The sequence below is a fragment of the Austrofundulus limnaeus genome, unplaced genomic scaffold (assembly GCF_001266775.1).
Source record: "Austrofundulus limnaeus strain Quisiro unplaced genomic scaffold, Austrofundulus_limnaeus-1.0 Scaffold89, whole genome shotgun sequence".
NCBI lineage: Eukaryota > Metazoa > Chordata > Actinopteri > Cyprinodontiformes > Rivulidae > Austrofundulus > Austrofundulus limnaeus.
In genome coordinates, this window is record NW_013952491.1 from 1,704,994 (window position 1) to 1,723,818 (window position 18,825).

An 18,825-nucleotide genomic window follows, 5' to 3' on the forward strand; every position below is an offset into this window, starting at 1 on the left:
CACACACACACACACACACACACACACACACACACACACACACGAAAGCAAGAAGAAAAACACACTAGACAAGTTGTTTTCTTTGAAACACTTTCATTATTTTCTCCACACAACTGAAAATCAAAAAAACGAATATTTTCAAGAAAGAAAGAAAGAAAGAAAGAAAGAAGAAAAGGAGAGAAAGAAGGAGAGAAAGAAGGAAGAAGAGAGGAGATCTGAAGTATAGAAAGAGCTTGGCATGCTGTAGCATGCTGCAGACTAAATCGGTGGCGCAGGACGTCGTCACCTGGCCGATTGTTAACGGCAGAGCCTCTCGAATCTTTCTGAGACCGGGAACAAAAAAATACAAACAAATAAATAAATAAAAACAAAGAATCTGTTGCCTCTCGGGCTGCAGGCACATCCAACTTCAGCTGATGAACGAACAGCAGAAATAAACCTACAGCCAGTTTTCAGCTCCAGAACAAAGGTGGAGAAACGCTGGCAGACAAAAACCTAATCAAATAAAAGCTCCTGGTTGTTGTTACTGATGGAGATGAAACTCTCATTACACTAAATTAAACAATACATTTAGGGAAAAAGCCACAAATATTACTGAAACCCACAGATTCCTGGAGTCACCTTAATTTAAGAAGGCTGCCAACTGACTGCAGAGACACAAAAATGTTTATAAATTTAGTTCATTTTGCAGAAACTGACCTAAAAATTGGTGTAGTACTCAGAAAGTACTTGGAAAAAACTATTAAATAAAAATACCTGAACAGAAAATTACTGTTAAAAATTAATTTCACTGATAAGACTTGAGTAAAAATCATAAAACTGCTCACAATAACCTGGAACGTAAAATTAATGCACTCTAAAAAAGGAGTGTTGCATTTACTGAGAAAATTGACCAATTTACACATTTTCTTTGAAAGAAATGTGGAAATTACTTTACATACTCAATTCGGTTTAGTGGAACCAGTTGGCATAAATAAATTTAACACATAAGAAACATATTTATGTTTGTAACGAGGAACAAGATGTTAAAAGTAAACAGATTAAAGTAAAAGTTACGATAAAAAATACTATGTGCAAAACATTTCTTAGTGCTGTAAGAAAGTAAATGTAATTTTTTTTTCTTGTAATGCAGACGAAGCGAGAGAAAGGAGCACAGTTTTAAATAAAAATCTGACGGTATAAAAAATGTAAAGTTCAAAGCGGTTGTGTCGTTAGTTGCATCGACATGTTTTTTAATATTACTCTCGTCATAAATCAAACGAGCTCGTACGACAGGTCCATTAGTTCTTCAGTTGTTAACTCTATGCTAATTTTGATAATTTATAATGTTAATATATCGATATTTTGGCAATTATTACCATCCAAATTCACAGCCACTTTCTTCTGGTGTTATCGACAAAGGACCCGGTCCACCAAGACTGGGTAGATGCAGACCCTGTCTATTGTTAGCATGGCTACACAGCTGGGGTGTCAGAATAAGGCTCAGAGCTGATTGGCCAATTCTAGTTCATTAATCACATGAGGGGGCTTGCCACACATTTTGTGCTCTATAGAGCCTATAGATGAACCCAGTTGGTCAAAAGAGGTGTCAATCAAAGAAGACAACCAATCAAATTGTTCAAACAGCCTATTACGCAAATTCAAAGTCCTGGTAGTGTTGGTCTATGGCGCAGTATGAGGGCCAAAATCAAGACTATTGTGCAACCAGCAGTTGCTACATCCTTGTAGCAGGAGGCTATATCTATTCCTAATCCAGCTATTGATCTGATTAATGATAGGCCGACACCGCTAACTGAGCAGCTGACACTGGTAAATGAGGAGGAGACTACTCATTTGTGTTAGCATCGGAGAGGCTAGCGACCAGCATGGATAAACTGGCATTGGCATTGGAGAGACTAGCGACTAGCATAGATAAGCTGGCATGAGTATCAGAGAGGCTAGCAACTAGCATGGATAAGCTGGTGTTAGCATCGGAGAGGCCAGCGACTAAAATGAATAAGCTGGCATTAGCATCAGAGACGCTAGCGACCAGCATGTCTAAACTGGCATTAACATTGGAGAGGCTAGGGACTAGCATTGATAAGCTGGCGTTAGCATCGGAGAGGCTAGGGCGGCTGGATAAGTTGGCATTAGTATCAGAGAGGCTAGCAACTAGCATGGATTAGCTGGTGTTAGCATTGAAGAGGCTAGCGACTAGCATGCCTAGGCTGCTTACCTACTATATTAGACACAAACCGGCCTCTCAGTTAGCGGTGTCGGCCTTTCATTAATCAGATCAATAGCTGGATTAGGACTAGATGTAGCCTCCTGCTACAAGGATGTAGCAACCACTGGTTGCACAATAGTGTTAATTTTGGCCCTCATACTGCTCCATATTAGTCAGGCTATAACGAGGCAGGAAGTAACCGTAAACTGGGAACGTACCGCGGGTGGTACATTGAGGGTTGGGGGTTTGATCTACAGGTCAGCGGTGACGTTAATTTATGAACACGAGCTTTAAATCTGCAACTCAGACTAATTTAGTTTGACACCAGATGTGTCAACATGGAAGGCCACAAAGACCACACACACACACACACACACACACACACACACACACACACACACACACACACGCACGCAGAGCGTGGCCCATCAGTAACAACAACCAGACCTGCAGATGAACCAAAAGGCGGGAGTTTCATACCGAGGAGCGGTCTGTGGCAGAACAAACAACAGAACCAACGTATTGCACATGAATGAGAAACAACCCTTAATAAATAAATTAAAAGATACAAATCTGTTGAAAAACGTGATCTGACAATGAAAAAAAGTTTGTCTGTCCCCATCTGCGCTTGCCGGCCTGACGGGCAGACCGGCTCGGCCCGATCGGGTCTGGATGTGAGCCGTCGAGGCTCACCTCGAGTCCAGCTCCTGGACTTTATCGTCTCCACGTAGTCCAGCTGTTTGGACCGTTTACAACATTCTGTCCGTTTCTTTGGGCTCCGCGTTGACCGGACCAAGCTCCGTTAGCTTGCTCTGTTAGCTCGCTCCGTTAGCTTGCTCCGTTAGCTTCTTTAGCCGGGGCGATGGCGCGGCCGCCCCTTCGGTCCCGGACCCCCGGGAGGGCCGGCAGATCCGCTGTAATACTCGCATGAACTGATAAGTTTCTCTAGCATAGGTAGGTTTGACTCTGAAAGCTGCTCAAATAAAAAAGTGGATAAACAAAACAGCCATTCCAATGTTGAGCAGGATCACCATGACGACCAGGACGGAGCTGTAGGCCTGCGTGGGAGAGCGAAGAGAGAAGAAGAGTCGACGTTAAGGACACACAAAAAGCTGGTTTTGTGCACGTTCAACACGCAGACTTTTAACTGTTTCCATGAATCAAACACATCTGTAAGGTTCATATTAAAAAAGTCGTCTCTTTCTAACAAAAACACAAATATTTATCCTTCATTTAGTCAGAAAAACACAAAACCTTATTGATGCATTACTTGTACGACTTAAAAACAGATGCTTGTGTGTCAGCTGTGAGCTGAACTTTCTGTGGAAATTTGCAAAAAGAAAAAAAGACTCCCATTTAAAATTTTAAATGATGTGAAGTTAGCCTGACACGTCTGGGTTTCCTCACATCTTCTGCCAAGATCCTGTTTTATCTCCATTTATTCATTTATTTACTTACTTACTTATTGTCTCCCAGCTTTGGCTGATTTTTTCCTGCACTGAGCAACATAAACTCATTAAAGGGATCCACGATTAGTTGTAACTTAAGACTTTATTTGATAAACATATATTTTAACTGTGAAATAAAGACTGTAAAAATACTGTAGGATGTTTAGTTTTTATAATTTTCAAATGTATATTTTWARARWWTTTWACACYGACGGYGCCATTTTATTTKCACYCAYAGCATTCTGGGTAAATGATGACGTGGATAGGTCCTCGGTGCGAGGCTGCTAGCGAGCTATATCCACCCTGAAGGTTAATCTTGGACAATATCTGATGATCGACTCTTTTAAATGAAACCAGAGAGCGTTGACAGAGAGGAGAAGGTAGAAATGACTCAGCCTGGAACTGAAAATATGGATGGAGGACAGCAGAGCTGCTTCATGGTGGGAGTACAGTTCCCTGTCGTGCTCCTGTGCTGCTGACCACCTGGTTAGACACGCAGTTAACACGCTTAAAAATTTAGCAAAAGCTCATTCCCATTCACAGGCGTGGGGACAGAGCTCTGTACAAAAAGGCAAGGAACACATTGACCAGGGAAATCAGAGTGGCTAAAAAATGCTGTTCTGAAAAGCTGAAAAGTCAGCTCTCAGCCAACGACCCTGGTTCAGAGTGGAGAGGTCCTCAGCACATCACAAACTACAGAAGACCACTCAGCACATCACAAACTACAGAAGACCACTCAGCACATCACAAACTACAGAAGGCCACTCAGCACATCACAAACTACAGAAGGCCATCCCACGCTGCCGAGGCTAACAAAGCCCTGGCTGACGACCTGAACAGCTTCTATTGTAGGTTTGAGAAGAACTCATTCACACCTCTACACAACCCCACAGCTCATCAACAAGACAGTGAGGACCCTCTTTCTCTCCCTCCCCACCACTCAAGCTGCATTCCAGACACACGAAGGTGATGTGAGCCAATTGTTCTGGAAACAAAAGATCAAGAAAGCTCCAGGACCAGACGGTGTTTCACCTTCCTGCCTTAAAGGTATCATATCATGCTTTTAAATCCTTTTTCACGTCTAAATCATTCACTTATGGTCTATTTAAAWTAAAAKTGCAKCACTTTGGTCTTAATTCCTCGTTTTTGTTGCTCCACAGACTCCTTGCTTTCCTTGCTTTACCCCTGTTCTGAGTTGCGCCTCAGAGCAAGCTGTTTTGGTGCGGTCTCTTTAAATACAAGTGAGATATTTCACACCCCGCCCCCTCCAGGTGAGTGTTCGACTCCACCCCGTTCGGCCATGTTTGTAGTTTCATAGCAACAACACAGTTATCTACCGACTAAAAACTGTTTTTAAGATAAAATAAGATAAGATAAAACTTTATTGATCCCACAGTCTGGAAATTTGCACATTACTGCAGCTTAATACAAGAGAGGCTGAGAAAAAATAATGAAAGATTAATAAAAGATAAACAAAACCCCACAATATACACATGTATTATATAGTAATGTACCAATGCACATATACACATACAGCGGGTAAAATAAGTATTGAACACGTCACCATTTTTCTCAGTAAATATATTACTAGAGGTGCTAATGACATGAAATTTTCACCAGATGTTGGCAACAACCCAAGTGATCCATACATACAAAGAAATCAAACCATAAATGTCCAGAAATGAAGTTATTTGTAATAATGTGGAATGACACAGGGAAAAAGTATTGAACACACTTACTGAAATTTATCTAATACTTTGTACAAAAGCCTTTGTTGTCAATGACAGCTTCAAGACGCCTCCTGTATGGAGAAACTAGTGGCATGCATTGCTCAGGTGTGATTTTGGCCCATTCTTCCACACAAACAGTCTTCAAATCTTGAAGGTTTCGTGGACCTCTTCTATGAACTCTGATCTTTAGTTCTTTCCATAGATTTTCTGTTGGATTCAGGTCAGGTGATTGGCTGGGCCATTCCAGCAGCTTTAGTTAATGGATGGATGACTAAAACTGAAACTGAAACTGAAACTAAAGCTGCTGGAATGGCCCAGCCAATCACCTGACCTGAATCCAACAGAAAATCTATGGAAAGAACTAAAGATCAGAGTTCATAGAAGAGGTCCACGAAACCTTCAAGATTTGAAGACTGTTTGTGTGGAAGAATGGGCCAAAATCACACCTGAGCAATGCATGCCACTAGTTTCTCCACATGACGCTATTAACTACAAAATCAAGCAGCGAGGAAAAAAATGGTGGACTATGAAATCCAGTTGGCCGGAAATACATTACCATAAATGGTAGTTCCGAAGAAAAAAGTGTGACGAAATAAACAATGAAATGAAATAAGCAACAGCAGATTTTGAACAAACTGAAAAATTTGACACATAAAATAATATAAAAATATCTTTGCAGTAACTGGACAGAATAAATTAAAGTTTTCTACACTCCTAGACACTATAATTGCACAAAAAATGTTTATAAATGCAAAAAAAAGTGCATTTAGCATGATATGTCTCCTTTAAGACCTACGCTGAACAACTGGTTCCAGTCTTCACAAATATATTCAACAGATCACTGGAGCTGTGTGAAGTTCCTTCCTGCTTCCCTCTGTTTTCCTCCTGTCTGCCTTTACTCGGCCCCGCCCACTCACACCTGACCCTCATGTTTGTCTCCCAGGTTTTTCCTGTTTCCACTCGTTAGTTTCCCCTTTTTAGTCAGTTCCTTGTCCTCAGTCTTTGTCAGATCTTTGTTTGCTGTTTCTTGTTCTTGTTCATGTTATTGCCTAGACATTGTTTGTTATTTGCTGCCTTAACAGCTTCTTGTTCTCATTTAATAAATGTTTTTGTATAAACTCACTCAGTCCTGCATCTTGGGGTTCTATCCAACCAAGCCTCTCATAACACAGACATCAATTTAAATGCAAAAAAATAGTGCTTTACATTTTTGATTATTGCAGTTTTTAAAAATAACCATAAATGATTAAAAATTAGTTACTAGGTTTGTTTACAGTTATTATTCTTATATTTAACAGAGTTATTAGCAAAGTTTGCTACATAAACAAGTAATATCTGGGGTCAGGAGGGTGGGGCTGGAAGCAAAAATGTTTAAAACCACTGATCTAGTGGAGAAGTGACACATATGACCAACAGGTCTGACAGCTTTCACCCTCAGCTGTTGACACTGCTGTTGATCAATAATATTTAAAGAACGCAATTAGTGCTTATAAATTTAGAACATAAATTTAGCGAGTGCTAAACCACTAAACCTAAAGCACTAATCCAGAAATTACTTCCCCTATTAGCGCTTTAGTGGAACTGTGCCCTTCACTGCTCAGTTCTTACACATTTGACCGACACGTCCACGCCTGTTTTCTGTTCACATCATTGTTTACTGAATACTCAGCGCTCACTGAAGGAACACACGTCACTGCTTTCATTCCAAATGTTTGGATGTGCAGCACAAGATGAGTTACAGCTCATAGTATGTGACGGGGATGACTCTCAGCTACTACCACACCAAATTTGAGCTTAATGTCTGTAAAAATGACAGTTTTAGGTATTTTTGTGTTTGCTGTTGATTAGCTGTGGCAGCCATCTTGAACTGGGTTGACTCTACATGGTAATCAGATGTGCATCCAGTGATTCATGGGATATTTTGCTAACAGACAGACAAACCTTTCACGGAAGCAGGTCATTATTAACGACTGACATTTTTTTTTATTGCTTAATCAGTCTCAGGATTAAAAACTCTGCAAGAATACCACCTAATTTTATGCAAACTGCCTTCACAGAAATGAATCCAAACATTATTCAACGCTGATAAAGAGGCTGATTTATCGTGTCAACAAACCTTTTTAGCTTTTTTAATCTGAAGCATAGACTGTGACAAGCAGCCGTGTTTATTATCATCTGAAAGGTTTTAAACACAAACTTATATTAACTTATCTCATATTTGCAGAAGCGTATTTGTGTTTTTATCTCTTGCTGACTGTAACACTTCCTGTTTCCTGTCGTGGCTCCAGCAGCGGCAGGATGATGCAGGACCAGGACAGGTGGGCCGACCGGGGAAACACACCTGGTTAAAACCTCCTCTGATCATTTTTTTAAAATTTACATTTGTTTGGAGCTAACACAGGAGCTGAGTTTAATCATTTTAAAAGGAAGCAGTAAAGATTCCCAGGATAGTTTTTATCCTAGAGCCACTCTGGACAGCAGATTGTGTGAGACTTTAAAGCTCTGGGATGAACGGTAGAGGTTGATATGATTTCATTGACTGAATGTTTAAATGTCTCCTGCTGCTGTGGTGGACGCTCAGAGACGTGATGGTTTGGATGATCATGTAAACACGCCTGATGCCTCGGACTGAACGCAGACACCAAGATGCTATTTTGGTTCAAAGGTTTCATGCGGCTACGCTAACAAGCCGAGCGTCTGCTTCACTCTTCCTAAATAATTCACCGTTTCTGGCCGAAGCTAACGCCGGGGATGCCTGTGTGAATTTGTTGACTTTCATGAAGACGTGTGGCACTTCATGTCTGCGTGTTGCAGCCGTGTTGGTTCCCATGGTGCTCACTGTGTATTTATGTGAGACAGATTGTATCTGTGGGTTCTGTGAACCTGTTCTACACGGGGCTCACTTGCCTCTCTGCTGATGCAAACACACATACACAACCCTCACTCCTCTTCACCAGTACCGATGGACGCTCGGCGATTGGCTGCCGTCGATGCGAGGCATACGCTGTTCCCTAGCAACAGAGCGCTGGTCAACCAATCAGGGGCTTTCAGTGAGGAAGAGGCAGGTTTGTCATCCTGTTGTTACTAAGGTGCAGAGAGGAGTGCTGGGATTACCTCTGCACATGATTCAGTCTGCATGTGTTTCACATGTTTCTGTCTGCATGTGTGTTTCACATGTTTCTGTCTGCATGTGTGTTTCACATGTTACTGTTTACATGTGTGTGTTTCACATGTTTCTGTCTACATGTGTGTGTTTCACATGTTACTGTTTACATGTGTGTGTTTCACATGTTTCTGTCTACATGTGTGTGTTTCACATGTTTCTGTCTGCATGTGTGTTTCACATGTTACTGTTTACATGTGTGTTTAACATGTTTCTGTCTGCATGTGTGTGTTTCACATGTTACTGTTTACATGTGTGTTTACCATATTTCTGTCTGTATGTGTGTTTCACATGTTACTGTTTACATGTGTGTGTTTCACATGTTTCTGTCTACATGTGTGTGTTTCTACATGTGTGTGTTTAACATGTTTCTGTCTGCATGTGTGTTTCACATGTTACTGTTTACATGTGTGTTTAACATGTTTCTGTCTGCATGTGTGTTTCACATTTTACTGTTTACATGTGTGTGTTTCACATGTTTCTGTCTACATGTGTGTGTTTAACATGTTTCTGTCTACATGTGTGTGTTTAACATGTTTCTGTCTACATGTGTGTGTTTCACATGTTTCTCTCTACATGTGTGTGTTTCACATGTTTCTGTCTACATGTGTGTGTTTAACATGTTTCTGTCTACATGTGTGTGTGTAACATGTTTCTCTCTACATGTGTGTGTTTCACATGTTTCTGTTTACATGTGTGTGTTTAACATGCTTCAGTCTGCATGTGTGTTTCACATGTTACTGTTTACATGTGTGTGTTTAACATGTTTCTGTCTACATGTGTGTGTTTAACATGCTTCAGTCTGCATGTGTGTTTCACATGTTTCTGTCTACATGTGTGTGTTTCACATGTTTCTGGCTGCATGTGTGTGTTTCACATGTTTCTGGCTGCATGTGTGTGTTTCACATGTTTCTGGCTGCATGTGTGTGTTTCACATGTTACTAGCTGCATGTGTGTGTTTCACATGTTACTGTATACATGTGTGTGTTTAACATGTTTCTGTCTGCATGTGTGTTTAACATGTTACTGTTTACATGTGTGTGTTTCACGTGTTTCTGACAACATGTGTGTGTTTCACATGTTACTGTTTACATGTGTGTGCTTAACATGTTACTGACAACATGTGTGTGTTTCACATGTTACTATTTACATGTGTGTGTTTAACATGTTTCTCTCTGCATGTGTGTGTTTCACGTTACTGTTTACATGTGTGTTTCACATGTTACTGTTTACATGTATGTGTTTAACATCTTACTGTTTACATGTGTGTATTTAACATCTTACTGTTTACATGTGTGTGTTTAACATGTTTCTGACTACATGTGTGTTTTTCACATGTTACTGTTTACATGTGTGTGTTTCACATGTTTCTGTCTGCATGTGTGTTTAACATGTTACTGTTTACATGTGTGTTTCACATGTTTCTGTCTACATGTGTGTGTTTCGCATGTTACTGTTTACATGTGTGTGTTTCACATGTTACTGTTTACATGTGTGTGTTTCACATGTTACTGTTTACATGTGTGTTTCACATGTTTGTGTCTACATATGTGTGTTTCACATGTTACTGTTTACATGTGTTTGTTTAACATGTTTCTGCCTGCATGTGTGTTTAACATGTTACTGTTTACATGTGTGTGTTTCACATGTTACTGTTTACATGTGTGTNACATGTGTTTGTTTAACATGTTTCTGCCTGCATGTGTGTTTAACATGTTACTGTTTACATGTGTGTGTTTCACATGTTACTGTTTACATGTGTGTGTTTAACATCTTACTGTTTACATGTGTGTGTTTAACATCTTACTGTTTACATGTGTGTGTTTAACATCTTACTGTTTACATGTGTGTGTTTCACATGTTTCTCTCTACATGTGTGTGTTTCACATGTTTCTGACTACATGTGTGTGTTTAACATGTTTCTGACTACATGTGTGTGTTTAACATGTTTCTGACTACATGTGTGTGTTTCACATGTTTCTGACAACGTGTGTGTGTTTCACATGTTTCTGACAACATGTGTGTTTCACATGTTACTGTTTACATGTGTGTGTTTAACATGTTTCTGACAACGTGTGTGTTTAACATGTTTCTGACTACATGTGTGTGTTTAACATGTTTCTGACAACATGTGTGTGTTTAACATGTTACTCTGTCTGCATGTGTGTGTTTCACATTTTTCTGTCTACATGTGTGTTTAACATGTTACTGTCTGCATGTGTGTGTTTAACATGTTACTGTTTACATGTGTGTTTACATGTTTGTGTCTACTTGTGTGTTTCATGTTACTCTGTCTGCAAGTGTGTTTAACATGTTACTCTGTACATGTGTTTGTGTGTATGTGTGTGTGTGTGTTTAACATGATACTCTGTTTGCCTGTGTGATTGTTGTGTTTCTGTCTACATGTGTGTGTTTAACAGGTTTCTCTATGCATGTGTGTTTACATGTTTTTGTCTACATGTCTACGTGTGTGTTTACATGTTTCCAGGCACGGCCAGTCTAGCCCCACCTAAAACAAAACTATTTCACTCCACAAAGTAGTTCCTCCTCATAAACAATGTAAACCTGGTTATTGACTTAGCTTGTCATGTATTGTTTTTTCTGTGTTTTTCAATTATTTAGACAATTTTAAATTGAATTTGAAATGTTTTTCAGTGATTCCGTTTTAATTTTTTTACTTATTTACAATCACAGGGTGGTACAGCTCGACGCCCTGCATTTGTCAGTGGATTTATCATGTTAATATATAATGTTTACTCTCCATCAGCAATAATAAGTACCATCAGCTCCTCTGAATAGTCATTGGGGTGTTAAAAATTACGCCCTATAGACACTTTATGTTGGTTTTTGCGCATTGATATGAACAATAACGTGAGCTCATAAAAAGCAGAAATTGTGTTCAGCAAAACTTGTGTCGAGCATAGGAGGAGATATGCTGTTTAAAAATGTATTTGGAGCAAACAGCCAACTTGAACTGAACGACAAAAACTACTGACATAAAAGGAAAAAAAAACAGGACTTATTTTGCCAAGAAGGTAGGACATTTGTACCCTAAAATGTGGCAACTGTATTACTGTGTTTGTGCTAATATAAAGCTGCAGTCATGAAGTCATCTGTCAGGGAGTTATTCTGGAGTGTTACTGCAGAATTATTACTCAAAATTTATTTAGAAAATTGAATGCAGAAATCTGTGTAGCTACCTTTCTGATTCATTCCACTCACAATTAGCTAAAATACAAAATATGTTCAGGTGGGAGCAGGAGGCGTTTCTCTGGATTAGACTGGATTTTAAACATTTTTTCCCCCCGAGATAAAACCTGTGGGGAGGGAGAAAAATGACGACAACTTTGTGTACAAATAACTGATTAATTAAGTAACATAGCCTATATAACCTTTTCAGAGAAAACAGGTATGTTATATATTTCTGTCTACATATATACATGTGTTTGTTTGATGTGTTTCTGTCCACATGTGTGAAGTTCTTTTTTGCAGCAGGTAGTCGTTTTGTTCTCTTCAGATAAGTTAAAATAAAATGAGCCTAATTTATTAGTTTATACAAAGCAAGATAGAAGTGGAGTTTATTCCCACGGCGTTCAGAAATGTGTGGTTTGCAGCTGATTCTTTCATTAGCTAATGCTGCAACCGTATTATCGCAGCGGATTAGTGCGGTCCACTGGGGCCGAGTTAAGACAGAACCCAAAAAATATAAATCATATTACAGCAGTGTAATCCCTCCTGCCTGTTCATTGCATGAAAAAGATTTCTCTTTATTTCACGAGGGCAAACCTTGTGCTACTCCCTCAGGATTATCTTATTATGCAGGATAACGCAGAGTTCTGTCACGGTGGACAGGCTGGATCCTCATGACGGTGGCTAACAAATCCTTTTAGTCAAATCAATGCGTAGGAGTGACCCGACAAATGTGACAAAGGCAGCATACAGCTGCTGTCCGCTTATTAAACCATGGAGACATGAAATGCTCAATCTAATGACCGGGCCTTTCACCATGATCAAAATCAAAGCTGCAATCATCAATTCTTCTGTCAGAACCACTGATTCTGTACGAGTGAAATGGGTTTTAAAACTTGTGTTTTTAAAGATGAAACACTACATTAGTTAGTTTTTATTATAAAGCTGTTTGTGTGCAATATAATAAAGTTTAAAGTACCTATGACATCATTTTTATAATAAAAAATAAATGCATTTTTTGAAAAGACAACACTGATAACATGATACCTGTGTGATCTCATTAACATCCACACTTCAGTCATCCAACCAGTTTCTCTTAGATGTTCCTAGATCCAGGCTAAAGTTTAGAGGTGATTGGACCTTTGCGGTTTCTGCCCCAAACCTTTGGACTAGTTTACCTCTTAGCATTGGACTGTTGAGACTTTTAAATCTCTGCTTAAAACTCATTTTTACTCCCTGGCCTTTCATTCTGGTAGAGTTTGAGATTCTTTTAAAGCTAATGTTTTTAATGTTTTTAATGTTCCTTTTCTCTATTTTAAATGTTCTGTGTTGCTTTGATGTTTTGTTCATTTGGCTGAATTGTGAAGCACTTTGTTGTTTTTATGTGCTGTATAAATAAATTGACATTGACATGTTGCAAAAAAATCCACGCTGAACAGTTGTTCAGATATTTGCTTGTGAAGAAACAGGAAGTGATGTCATAGGGGAATGTCTGCATGTAAACAAGGCATTAAAAAAATGGCTGACAACACAGACAGTCGAGAAGAATCTGATGTTTCTTTAAATTATTTTGAGTCAGGAAGAAATGAAAAGAGCTAAATCTCAAATAATTTTGTTTCAATAAACAAAAACCAGGGAGTTCCTTTTCTTAAAGAGTTCCCCTCTGATGTCACTTCCTGTTTCACTTTGGCTGAGCCAAGCTCAGAGAAAAATATGTCAGTTATATGATAAAAAGGGTAAAATCATGTGTATTACAACAAGTTTCTTAAATACAAGTGTTTTCTTTGACTTCTTGTATTTGAAGGAATGCATGACACAGGAACTTTAAACCAACGAGAATATTTTTTTACCACTAAAAGGCTGACAAAACTGCTCAAAAACCAGAGAGTCAGGGGAAAAATAAAGAAAAGTCAATCCTCTTTTTATGTATCAGCAGTTAATCAACCTTCTAAAACGATCTGAATCTAGAAAAATATCAAAAACACATCATATTCCACTGAATAATTACTTATTAAGCAGACACAAAAGGCTAAATCAGCGACTGAAAACCTGGATCTGCTGCTTCAACAGGACCACCTGTACCTGCAGCTACAGGTGTGTTTTAGCACACTGCCAAGGTGGAAAGACAACAGCAATGACCTTAGAGAAGCTGCTCATCAATCTGGGAAAAGGTCAAAGGTCATTTAGAGTCCATCGTTCTACAGAGAGAAAGATTATTGGGGAACATTTAAAGTTCCTGTGACGAGCCTATCCTTCAAATACAAAAAGTCAAAGAAAATATCTTCATATTTAGGAAAATTGGCATAAAACACATGATTTAACCCATTTTGTCACATAACTGGTATATTTTCCTTTGAATTTGGCTCATCTAATGTGAAACAGGAAGTGACATCAAAGGGAAACTCTTTAACAAAGAAAACTCTCTGGTCTTTGTTTTTATTAAAACATTTTTTGAACTCTAACTTGTCTTCATCTCCCTCTTTTAGGGACTAAAATTATCTAAACCAACATCAGAACATTCCCTGCCATCTGCGTTGTTAGCCGTTGTAGCAAAGCTCTGTTCACATGCAGACATTCCCCTTTGACATCACTTCCTGTTACTTCACATGCAAATATCTTAACAACTGTTCAACTCAGTGGTGGGAAATTGTTTTTGCAATACGTTATCCATGTTATCTTTCCAAAAATGCAATCACATTTATCACAAAAATTTGATTTCACAGGCACTTTAACATAGCTGCCAAATCACCCCAAAGGTCAGACCGTGCAATGCTCTGAGAAATGAGCTCCATCTCAGACTCTACTGGTCTCGGTTAGCAAAATCTCTTCTGTCTAAAAGCAACATGACAAACAGACCTAAAGCTAAAACTGTCCGGTGCACCTCGACCTCTCTGAGACCCAGAATCAGGGGTTTCAAACAGACCTGGAACTGGAGGTGCAGAGTAAAAACTGAGCCTCTGATTGGATCTGTGACGTGTACGCTCGTAAAAACAGAGCTAACAGTCCACAGTTTCTGACAGCCTCTCCAGGGAGACTCCGGAAGTGTTGCTTTGGGACGAGGAGTGCCAGAAATAGAGGAGTAACAAATAAAAAAATTAAAAACACCTGACTCCACTCTCACCTGCACACAGCTGGCTTGTGATGGTGTGAAACAAGTGCAATCTGACTACGTTAACCCCTCAACATTCTGCCTGCCGGCTAACAGGCTGCAAAGTTCTGCAGCTCCGGATCAAAATCGTAACTAACGACACACTAATCTGTCAGGTTTCAGTCATCCTGCTTTCTGTCAGACATCTGTCTGTAATTAGAACGGTTCCTCTGGTGGGAAATCTTAGACTCAAAAACCATAAACAGGTTTTTTTAAACACATATCAGGTTTATCATCAACCTAAATGGGCTCCAAGGAACCAAATCTACAAACAAATGACGAGCTGAGACGAGCAAATCTCCAGAAGCAGAGAGAGAATTAACAGATATCTTATTGTGAAAGGATTACTTCCTGTACAAAGAGGAAGTTGATGCCTGGACGGGAGAACAGAGTTCTTACCGGGTTGCCTTTGCTCGGCGTAAGGCTCAGATCCAGGCGCTCCGGGGTGATGGGGGTGGACCTCAGAGGTGGGGAGAGGGTGAGGTCCCGTCGTAGAGGACGGGATTCCACTTTCTCCCCCGACCTGTCCAGTTTGTGCACCGAGTCCTTGCCCCCCTCCCTGGCATCCCGGTTCTTATGCCTCTGCCTCTGCATGCTGTGGGAACGGCCCTCTCCGTGCGTCTCCTCCCCGTGCCCATGGGGCTTGTGGGTAGTGGAGTCTCTGGGCTGTAAAGGCTTCATCTCCATCTCGTAGTTACTAATTTTCTCCTCGTCCTGCTCCAGCAGCCGGCCCCCCCTGCCGTGGACGCCCCTGTGCCCGGACGTCCACGTGGCAGACGAGGACGACTCCGTCCACCTGTCCCCTCTGGGCTGTCTGTGATTGGAGGAGCCGTGCTCCCGCGATTTGTGATTGGAGGAGCTGTGTTTGTGTCCGTTGGTGCGCCCGCTGACTCCGCCCCTTCCTTTGGACAACATGCCCCTCCTCCTGTCCTCGCTCCAGCTGTTGACCCGTGGACCCTCCTCTTTTACTCCCCCCTCGCCTCCTCCCTCCATCAGCACCTGGATCTCCGTCTCCCCTCCTCCTCCGCCTTTCTCGCTCCTCTCTCCCCCCTCCTTCCCCCGGTCTCCGTGGTCCACGGCGCTCTGCCGGTGGAAACGGGCGCTCTTGCTGCGCTGCGACGGCCGGGCGGGGGGAGGCGGAGTGTGAGGGGGCGAGGAGGAGGGGGGGCTGAGGTCTGGGGTGGCAGCATCGTTGGAAGGGTCATCAGAACCTGCACTCTTCATGTAGAGATCCGGGCTTTCTGCCGTGCCGGCGCTGCTCGATAAGCCTTCGCACTCCGCTTCACTGGACACCTGATGTTTGGGGCGCTGCACCTCCATGCCTGCAGGAACACCAGAAAATACATCAGCTTCACAAGGAGGGGAAGAAAACTTGGTCAAGATTGATGGCAGCACTAACGCTAATGCTAACGCTAAAATAATTAAATATTTACAATAAAACCCCACGGAGGCATTTCTTTCAAAAATGTTCAGATTTTTTAAAAATAAAGGTGCTGCTAAATGTTAGCGCTGATGTTTGCCGACATAAATGCTTTTTTTTTTGCGTAGCAACACCGAGAGCAAAAAAAAAAAGATAAAAGAGGAATCGGTGTGTGTGGAAGTGAACAGCACATGTCCTGAAGTCAGCGTGTGGCATGTTCCTACACCTCCACTTCCTGCAGAGCTCCACAGGTGTGAGTGACAGACACAGAAACACAAAGCTGAAGAGGGGCTGACAGTGACCTTTATCATCAACGCCTTCAACACGCACGTACACACATACACACACAACAACACACACAAACACCCACACACATACATTCTTGTACTTGAATCAAACTGTGGACTTTGTATTGACTTCCCTTCATTTTTGTATGTATTTATGCCAAGTGATGCACAATATATCGGCATTAATATCTGTATCGGCCCGATATTTAAAACTGGGTCGATATTAACATCTGATATTGATTTCCCACTTTTTAGCTTTGTGTTTCTGTTTTGGGAGGAGAGATGGTTGGTTGAGCAGCATTGACCATGATAGTGATGTTGATGCTGCACAGCCAGGAATAACTAAAGTAGAGCCATGTCAGAGGTCTGGTTGTTTATTTACGATATCAGAAAAAAATCCAAGTGTGTTTGTGCATGTATGTATAATATAATTTGTGTGTTTGTGCATATATGTGCAATATAATTTGTGTGTTTGTGCGTATATGTATAAAATAATTTGTATGTTTGTGTAATATTTGGTAAATAATGGTTATCAGCCATAACAGAAATGAAATTTCATATTGGTGCATCCCTATTTATGCTTAACTCAGACATTTTCCCTAAAATTAACCATTACTGTTCTATAGCTAACCCTAACCATTACTGGTCTAAAGCTAACCCTAATCATTACTGTTCTATAGCTAACCCTAATCATTACTGGTCTATAGCTAACCCTAACCATTACTGGTCTATAGCTAGCTGTAACCATTAATGGTCTATAGCTAACCCTAACCTTTACTGGTCTATAGCTAACCCTAARCATTACTGGWCTATAGCTAYCCCTAARCATTACTGGTCTATAGCTAACCCTAACCATTACTGGTCTATAGCTAACCCTAACCATTACTGGTCTATAGCTAACKCTAACCATTACTGGTCTATAGCTAACKCTAACCATTACTGGTCTATAGCTAACCCTAACCATTACTGGTCTATAGCTAACCCTAAACATTACTGGTCTACAGCTAACCCAAACCGTTACCGGTCTATAGTTAAACTAGCCTGGTAAAAACCAGACTCTTTTCCTTCACTTTGCTTCGTACGAGGGTCTGGACCCACAGCTATGGTAAATGGTAAATGGTCTGTACTTATATGGCGCCTTTCTGTCCATCTAGGACACTCAAAGTGCTTCACACTACAGACATTCACCCATGCACACACACATTCACACACTGATGATGGCAAGCTAAATTGTAGCCACAGCTGCCCTGGGGCACACTGACAGAGGCGAGGCTGCCATACACAGGCGCCACCGGACCCTCTGACCACCATCAGTAGGCAAGGCGGGTAAGGTGTCTTGCCCAAGGACACAACGACTGAGTCGACTGGATGGGGATCGAAACGGCAACCTTCCAGTTTCAGGACAACTCCCCTAACCACTCTACTACAGCCGACCCAAATATAAAGGAAGTGATTCTTGCTGGAGGCGTGGCCTCTGCTGAAGTTTAAAATGATTGGATCTGTTTGCTGCGACATATGTCACTGTGAAGGAGGCTAAGCTAAGAAGCTAACCAGAAATCGCGTGTGCTGTAAACAACCCTACTGAGAGGAGAAAAGTACAGAGCTAAATGAGACGACTGTAAATGAGAGTTGCTGCTTTGTCAGACAAATTTAATTTAATTTGGAAGCCTTATCAACACAGACTGGCTTCATTCACTTACTCCACTACCGTATGCTAAAATAACTAACAGACACTGCGCAGAAAGTCGACGTTCTGTTCTCTGATTGGCCCAGATGAAAAATTTCCCGAAGAAATCCTTGTCTATGGGACGAGTCCCAGCAGTGAAGCAAAACTAGAATTGAGTGCAACTGTAGGAAGGCAAGGGCCAGGCTATAACTAACCCCGACCTGAACCAGAACCTAATTCACACCATACCTCTAAACCCATCTAGTAAAGCACAGCAGAGCTGCAAACAAAGTGAGGACAATGAAGACGACTGTCCTCATTCTGCAGCAAAAACAAGCACGCTTGCACGCAAGCACGCATGCACGCAAGCACCCACGCACACGCACGCACACACACACACACACACACACACACACATACACACACACACAGAGTGACATATATACATGCAAATACACAAATAGAAGCACATGTATGTGTTGTGTTTGGTTGACTGTTTTTAGAACTCTGTGTGTGTGTGTGTGTGTGTGTGTGTGTGTGTGTGTGTGTGTGTGTGTGTGTGTGTGTG

General features: G+C 41.0%; 1 protein-coding gene across 2 annotated transcripts in view; it reads right to left on the reverse strand.

Moving 5' to 3' along the window:
* Nucleotides 1-3,160: 3,160 nt before the first annotated feature.
* Nucleotides 3,161-18,825, reverse strand: part of jph3b (junctophilin 3b) — a 38,617-nt gene continuing 22,952 nt past the window's right edge. For both annotated transcript variants that reach the window (XM_014012214.1, XM_014012213.1), the window contains exons 5-6: nucleotides 15,284-16,206; nucleotides 3,161-3,264 (exon numbers count right to left, since the gene is read on the reverse strand). In XM_014012214.1, coding sequence (XP_013867668.1) covers nucleotides 3,184-3,264; nucleotides 15,284-16,206 — 1,004 coding nt within the window. In that variant the 3' untranslated portion in view covers nucleotides 3,161-3,183. The remainder of the gene's footprint in view (nucleotides 3,265-15,283; nucleotides 16,207-18,825) is intronic.